At 33.7% G+C, this 8,336-nt stretch overlaps 1 protein-coding gene across 1 annotated transcript; it reads right to left on the bottom strand.

The window, feature by feature from the left end:
* Positions 1-428: 428 nt before the first annotated feature.
* On the bottom strand, positions 429-3,895 carry LOC143615498 (uncharacterized). Its single transcript, XM_077088610.1, has 8 exons — positions 3,585-3,895; positions 2,582-2,681; positions 2,197-2,253; positions 1,241-1,358; positions 1,078-1,160; positions 930-991; positions 752-833; positions 429-637 (listed from the first exon to the last, which is right to left on the bottom strand). The coding sequence occupies exons 1-8, from the start codon at positions 3,827-3,829 to the stop codon at positions 581-583; spliced, it is 804 nt and encodes a 267-aa protein (XP_076944725.1). The 5' UTR covers positions 3,830-3,895; the 3' UTR covers positions 429-580.
* Positions 3,896-8,336: the final 4,441 nt, after the last annotated feature.

Genomic DNA, 8,336 nt, shown 5'->3' with positions numbered 1-8,336 from the left:
AACTTGATGTCAAGGTTATCAACACACAACATTTATTTTAATGTATTTACTTTTTCGATAACCGTAAAAACGTCGTCGAAAGACTCAAGAATTCAACAATACCCAGTTAACCGACGTGACCAAGTAAAATGCAACTTGCACAGCTCAGGTGACCACACGGTCGGCGCCTCGGCCCATTCAATATCCACACCACCATCAACTAAAACAAAAACAAATTTCACTATCCCTAACATTCAAATCTATCATGACTACAAAAACTACAACTACAAGTATAACACGAAATCGAGTTGCTAATTCACCGAAAAGGCAAACAAACAACGAGTCACGACTCAATCTTAGCTAAAATCACTACAATTTGAGATCTTTATTTCGGACACCGAAATCTAACACGATTAACCGTACATCACGGGTGCTATGTTGTATACTCATATAGAGGTTAAGCAATGACCTAAACATTTTTAGCTTTCCAAAAATGGGATCTCTACAAATTTTCTTTATAGTTGGATTTGGACCCGCGTAGCTATCAAATTTACAGCAGGAATAAGTCTGTACTTTGCAATCGAGCTCGGAAAATTCTTGATTAAAACCCTGGCTCTTGCTTCATATACATCCCGTTTGATACCTCAAACATCATTCTCTGAAAGTATTATGAATAAAAAAAATATTTGAATTAGTAAAACACGCTGGCAGAAAATAATGTTTGGATGTTCTTCTTGTGACTTCAAGTTTTAAATAAATATTAAATTGTTACCTGATTTGTCGTAGGCAAGATACTATGAACAAGATCTTCATTTAGTGATACCGGGAATGGAGGTCCAGGAATATACCTCATTCTGCATTTTTATTAAAAAAAAATAATAATAAAATAAAAAAAATTAGCAGTGGTAAAACTGATATATAAATAATAAGTTAGCAAACGTCTCCCGTACTCGTTTAAAATGGCGGTTATGTTGGTCTTCGTGTGGTTGAAGAGGTCGATATTCTCCTGTAGCTGCTCGTGAAATAAATTGTTGACAAATACAAAAATTAGCTTAGATAACACCTTTTGATAAATATAAATTTAGAAAAGTCGCTTACTTTCATTAAGGACATATTAGCCGAGATCTGACTGAAAACTTGGTTGTTTTGTTCAAGTAAGTTCCTTATTGAACCGCTTAACGCTGCATATTTATTGGAGTATATAAATAAACTATTTTACTTAATCAGTCAACTTCATTCATTCATGTTTCCAAATTATTACCTTCAAATGTTACACTGTCAATCTGGATCCGATTATTCAAGGTAGCGGAAAATGGAGCCACGTTAAACTTTGGAACTGGTGATATACTTTGTTTCGAAGATGATTCCACTAATTTGTCCTGAAAAACATGACAATCAGAATACGAATTTATATACCAAAATAAACATAAATAAATGGAATAAAGAGTTAATTCCTGCCAGCGAGTTTTTTATCCATTTACATAAATAGTTGACGCAACAATTATGATTATAAAATTTTACATTGGTAATATAAATCTTGAATAAAATGATTTTACGACTTTTGGCGACCTTTAACCAGTTATTTCCCGTCAGTTCCCCTTTTATCCGGTCTTTTTTACCCTTTCGAGATAAAACACAGCCCAAATCAATCCACTGACTGGTAAATGGGCCAAAATTATCACCTTCAAAAAAATTAACTTTTATACAAATTATATTATGGAGACTGCCTACACATTAGAACATGATGAAGCTTTTTGGTGATTCAAAATCTTGCCTACAAGCAATTTTGGTGCCACTTAAAAGTCACGTCTAGAAGCATCGGTCGATTAAGACGTTCTTTCTTAATCTTTTTTCAAATTTCATATATAACCAATATAATAAACATAATTATAGAAAATCATTATTTAACAACAAAAATGAAAAAAAGCCTAAACATAAAGATTATTTTTGTGTATCAAGAAAGTGATCAGCACCAGCACCAGTGCTGCGGCCCGCCACATCAGCAATATTCTTATCCAACAGCTAGATTGACCCGTTTGGACCCGTTTAAACTCATGCATTGCTTTTAAGTGGCATCCATTTCAACCATAAACTATAAACTTATGGCCCAATGATTATACATAATGGATTATCGGGCCATCTATTTCAGGTGATTGTGTGATCTGTTTCTTCCATTTAACTCTAAACACAATTATAGTTTTAACTGATAACGCATACCTTCTTATCTTTCAGCTTTTTCCCCATATGCGGATCATCCTGTTTCTTTCGTTTTCTCTGCCAAAAATTTTCATACTGTTAACCATTTTAACGATAAAAGAAACCAAAATCATCACTTTCGTTTTCGGCTTATACAATGCAAACAATGATGTGAGAGCGTGGGACTATCAACCCGTTTGACCCATTTCCTTTTTAGCCATTTCTTATTTTACATATTTGGCCCGTTAGAGAAAAAAAGCCTAACTTGAACCAACCCATTCATAAGTAACGGGTCAAAACTGTGACCTCTAAGACCGCCAATTAAGTATGATTATGAAAACTTATGAAAAGAAATTAATCAACAAAAGACAAGAAGATACAATGAAAACAAGACATAATAACTCACCGCCATCCACTTACACCTTCGGGCAACATCGCGAACAGTTTTATCACGAAACGCTGCAGCAATTTTGATATACCTCATGATACTCGGTTCATCAGCAAATCTGCAGACATTTTACAAGACCTCATTTATACAACTCATAAATAAAATAAAAAAGACCACACAATCAACAAATTTTCTTTTGCAACTTGCATTAGGTTAACTAAATAGATTATTACAATCTGTTCATTTAACATATATCAAGGTCACATAATTGATAATACACATAAAAATGAAACAACATCATGGCTGTCTATTGGGCACCTGTCAAAAAACACAATAAAACCTGTTAATCAAAAAAGTGCACTATGTGATTTTTTTATTTTTTTTAAATAATTGAAATTTGTAGGTTAGCCTCCATCATTTCTCCTTATTGTTACATTAAACTTAAAATAAAATAGTCTTATAGCCATGACATATAAAGTAGTTAAACGAGTTGTATTCATGTTTGATACTTGTGTTAAGTGCGTCATGTCTAACCTGTTACGCACGATAAGACCCAAATTGACAGCCGAAAACACTTACTTAGTTCTAATGAAAATTGGAAAAAAAATCAAATATAAATAAATTAAAAAAAAACAGTCTTATAGCCACGACGTATAAAGTAGTTAAACTAGTCGTAGTCGTATTCGTATTCATGTTTAATACTTGTGTTAAGCGCGTCATTTCTAACCTCTTAAGCACGATAAGACCCGAATTGACAGCTGAAATACTTTGTTCTTAATAAAATTTGCAAAAAGTAAAAATAAATAAATCACAAAAAAAAAAAAAAAAAAAAAACCCAGTTTTATAGCCATGACATATAAAGTAGTTAAACGAGTCGTATTCATGTTTGATACTTGTGTTAAGCATGTCGTATCTAACCTGTTAAGCACGATAAGACCCGAATCGACAGCCGAAAATTACTTTGTTCTTAATAAAAATTGCAAAAAATATAAAACAAATAAATTACAAAAAAAAAACTTACTTTGAAAGACCTTCTTCCAGCTTCTGTTGTTCTTCAACAGACCACTCAACAGCAAACCCTGTATCATGTTTCAACCCTGAACCAGACTCACCAAGAACAGAGCCACCAGAACTCACTGAATGATTACCAACTCCTCTATTATTATTATTACTATTCCCCACAAATCTTGTACTTGTTGTTGCTGGATTACCCATTTGATAATAATCACTTGATTGAAACGAAATCGCACGAAACCCAGTATCCATGATCTAATATTACAAACCCTAGATTTTTCTTGAATCAATAACAAAAACCCACCAAAATTAAGCAAAAAATCACACTTTACCAAACCCTAATTGAAGCAAAGATGAAATCTTGAACTGGGTTTTGTTGATTTGATGATAATTTGATGAAAAAGACTGAATCTTGAACTGGGTTTTGTTGATTTGTTGCTAATTTGATGAAAAAGATGGAATCTTGAAATGGGTTTTGATGATTTGGGGATAAAGTTGAGTTCTTGAATTGGGTTTTTTATTTCTTGGGTCATCATTCAGTGAATAATAATACTTTTGCTTTTTGTTGCTTAGGGGCTAGGGCACACTCATATGTTCAATTTGTGTTGTTTGAATAAGAGTTTTATAAAATGGGTTAAAAGAACAATATTGTGAATGGGGTGTTTAGTGTTTAGTTTAAGCCAATGGGGAGGTAGAAAGATGGTTGTATTTTGGTAGTTGTTTAAAATGATATGTTGGAATAGGGTAGTAGTGCGAATCCCAATAAGCATTTGGTGCCAATAATTGTCACAATTCCACCCATTTGATGACAAGGATGTGGTGTTCTCACCAACTCAAAACTCATGATTTTGTACCCATTTGGGTGTTGGTGGCTAAGGTTTATTGGAAGAGGTGTTAAGGATACCCGGGCCACCCTCGGGTAGAACTTTCGGTAAAAAGAATTCAACGAGTATTACTTGATTGCTATGAATGAGTGTTGTGTGTCAATGTGATTGGTTGAATGATCTAGGTGGCATTCAACTAGTTTGGTTTCAACGGATTAAGCCACTAGACACCAGTACCCTAGTAAATGATGTGGCTAAGGTTTATTGGAAGAGATGTCAAGGGTATTCGGGACACCCTCGGGTAGAACTTTTGGCAAAAAGAATTCAGCGAGTATTACCTGAATGTTATGAATGAGTGTTGTGTTTGTGAAAAGCATTCGGGTAGTTTGGGTATATTTGGAACACTATCCCCAACCAATTTGAAGTCACGTGGATGTGATTGGCTGGATAATTTGGGTGGCATGCAGCTAGATTGGTTTTAACTAGTTGAGTCACCGGTACCCTAGTAAATGTTGTTGCTTGTTTACAAACTTGCTTTTAGCATGTATGGAGTTCGATTGGGGTTTGAAAATATCATGACTTGAATTCCTAGTTAGATGGGGGTATGCATAATTTGTATATTTTTTAGTTATCTGGCTCTAATTTGATTTAATACGGATTCGGTTGTCATTAGTTGATAGCTATTATTAAGCTAACTCGAGTTTAGTCAAGGGTTTCTTAACTCTCGTCTAATTTTATTAATAATGATTAGTTGATAGTCATTCATAGGAACGGTGACTTAATCCCCACCTTTTTTATGTAGTACATCATCTTTAGTACATGTTATCAAGCTCAAGTCATACTCCATCTTGTGGTATATTTTTCTTCCACCTACGTTTAACTTATCCTTATAATTAGCATTCCTCTCCATAACCACACCATAATACCCACACTTATTAATTTTTTTTCACAACGGTGAAACCTAACTCATGACCCTATCAATATCTTGCTAACAAATGAAGCAGGTCGGGAATCCATTGGAAGCTGAATTCGAACCTGAAATCTTTGTTAAGAGAAATCAAGCATTTACTATCAATTCCAAGTTGTTTCAAACCATTATCTAGTGTTCATCATTATTCATTAATACAATCTTTTTAGAGGAATAGTAGCACACCTATCCATATACACAAATAGTTCATGATGCAACACCCACCAAAATCAACATCAATAACATTATCCACAACACATTCGACATATACTAAAGGGTTTGGTAAGAAAACCCTTCATGTTGGAAATTAAAAATCTAATTTATTAGAGGCGCAATTTGCATGTGTTCTTTTTAACTTATAAAAAAACGTAAGTTGGGAAATTGTATATATTAACATCACGAAACAAAGTTATGAATGAAACAAAAATAAAAATAAATATGAAATCTTTACATGTATGGTGTAGGTAAACTCGAGTACACGTGTTTAAGTTAGTCGAAATGGATAACATCTAATATCATACACATTTCATACCTGCGTATGTTTTTAAAATTAATCTCATACCATGTCTAGTACTCAAATACTAGCCTCCAATGTTTCTGGTTTATTCTTTGGATTTAGACTAGTTTACCAATGTCTCTGATGAGTTGATTTCATTTGAAACCCACTTTGAGTTTTAAGAACTCAACGTAATATTTTTTTTTACTTTTATCTACATATATGTAATACATTTAAGTTGCATGTACGTAGAAAACTTACAGCATTTTTACGCACCGAATCGAATTTTTATATAGGTGTAACAAACGTTTAAATTATTGTAATCACTGTAAATATTTATTCTCTCTCATACTTAATTTTTTAATCAGATTTAATCTCAACCACGTAATTTAACATATTTAATTAAATGTGTTATTAAGAATGATGTTTTTAAAGTTCTTAAAACTCAACAAATTATCAAATTATCCCTTCTCTATCTCTAATTGTTTACAAAAATAATAATAAACTTCTACTGATACAAGTCTAGTGGACCTACTTTATGCTAAGTGTAGTGGATTAGTGAATTTAAAAATATAAATAAATAAATAAATAAAAGTGTCATGTAAGAAGTGGTTGTTTCCACACTCAAACTTAGAACTTAGAACTTAGAAGATATGAATAGCGGCCAAATGGGTGATGAATAATGCATTTTGTCTTTTGGGGGAGACTTATCTTAGTCAAATCTATTCTAAGTGGCTTGCCACTTTACTTTTTCTCTATGTTTCAAGCTCCGCTGAAAGTGGTTAATGAAAGAGAAAAAATTAGGAGGAATTTTTTGTGGGGTGGTACGTTGGATAAAAAGAAAATACATTGGGTAGCGTGGGAGGCGGTGGTCAAGCCTAAGAGTTATGGAGGTCTAGGCGTCGGTTGTCTAAAATTGATGAACTTAGCTTTACTCGCAAAATGGTGGTGGAGATGGCGCATTGAAATCGATTCGTTATGGGTGAAAGGTATTAACGAGATTCACATGTCTACTCGATATGTGGATGGTAGGATGACTAGGAACTCGATTTGTGGTGCATGGAAAAAATCTATAAAATCAGTAAAAGTTTCACCTCTTTAGGCATTGACTTGGCTGGTTCGTTTATAAGACAAGTGGGTGTTGGTAACAAAACTAGATTTTGGTTAGATGTTTGGTTGAGTAGATTCACGCTTAAATATTTGTTCCCTGTTTTTGTTTAAGCGTGAATGAAAAAAATTTGTCTTATGTGTGATAGGGTTAAGTTGTTCGGGTCATGGGTGACTCAATTAGAGTGGGCTTGGTCTACTTCTTCTCTTCTGTCTAATGCTCATACGGATATTGAAGACTTAACAGAAATGGTGTCATTATACTTGTTTCATTTTGGGAAGAATGACACTTGGAGGTGGGGTGGCGATGCATCGGAAAAATTCTCAGTTCAATCATTGAGACGGGTTGTAGTTGCAAAGGTTTAAGGGATGGATCCGATTATTCTGATTACTTGGGAAGGTTGGATTCCGATTAAAATAAACTGTTTCATTTGGAGAGTTTTACTAAACAAAATTCCGGTTGCGGTTAATCTAATCGCTAGAGGTTTGGCTTCGATCCCTACGAGTTGCTCAGGGTGTTCATTATCGCATGAAGCATCATTCCATGTGTTTCTTGATTGCGTTCGGGCAAAACAGGTGTGAGGGCAGTTTCTATATGGTGTGGTTGGGACCTGACAGGTCTTGACTCACTCGACAACTTGCTCGAGGTTGATTCACAACCATCTTCTTGTTCCGAGAAGAGGATTCTTTTGGCAATTGTTTATTCCACGATTTGGTTCATTTGGAAACAAAGGAATGCAAAGATTTTCATAAATACAACTATCTCTATGGACATAGTTTTGGAGGAGATTCATGTCTCAATACAATTGCCAAACACGATTTGGAGCTGTTTGACAAGTGTTGAATCATTAAGTGCTGAACGATTAAGAGGTCTGAATGATTAAGAGACTCTGAACCAGTAAGTGCTGAACCAGTAAAGTGTTGTTTGGTTTGACATCTGAATGACTGTGCAGAATGACTATTTTACCCTTATAAAGTATTTTGTGCTAAATGAAATATATATGTTAAGTTGTTAAGTCATAGTTTTTAATAACTGTACTAAACGACTAAACTTTCATTATAGCCAACCAAAATGACGATTAATGTCTCAATACAAAATAAAATACATATATATCAAAACAATCCATTTATACAATTATTTCATAAATACTAACATTTCAAAGTTTAACAATATCTCATTAATGTCGATACAAAATTTCACCGGAAAATGAAAGGAGGTCATAAAAGTCAGTCATTCTTCACGAATTCTATCAATATCATTATTATCTTTGTATTCGTCTTTCCTTCCCCCAGCCTGAGAAAATAAAATTGTAAACAAGTTAAAAAAGCATGGCTATATATAATTGATTGCAAGTCAATGAGAAT

The sequence above is a fragment of the Bidens hawaiensis genome, unplaced genomic scaffold (assembly GCF_021521415.1).
Source record: "Bidens hawaiensis isolate Kalapana, Puna unplaced genomic scaffold, B.hawaiensis_p1.1 tig00043416_1, whole genome shotgun sequence".
In the NCBI taxonomy this organism is placed as follows: domain Eukaryota; kingdom Viridiplantae; phylum Streptophyta; class Magnoliopsida; order Asterales; family Asteraceae; genus Bidens; species Bidens hawaiensis.
This window is presented reverse-complemented; position numbering and strand designations above follow the sequence as displayed.

Excerpts from the sequence above, each read along its gene's own strand:
- LOC143615498 (XM_077088610.1), bottom strand. The coding sequence starts at position 3,829 with ATGGATACTGGGTTTCGTGCGATTTCGTTTCAATCAAGTGATTATTAT. Across the intron at positions 1,359-2,196 it reads AAAAGCTGAAAGATAAGAAG|GACAAATTAGTGGAATCATC; the intron begins GTATGCGTTATC and ends CATGTTTTTCAG. Across the intron at positions 638-751 it reads TCTTGCCTACGACAAATCAG|AGAATGATGTTTGAGGTATC; the intron begins GTAACAATTTAA and ends TAATACTTTCAG.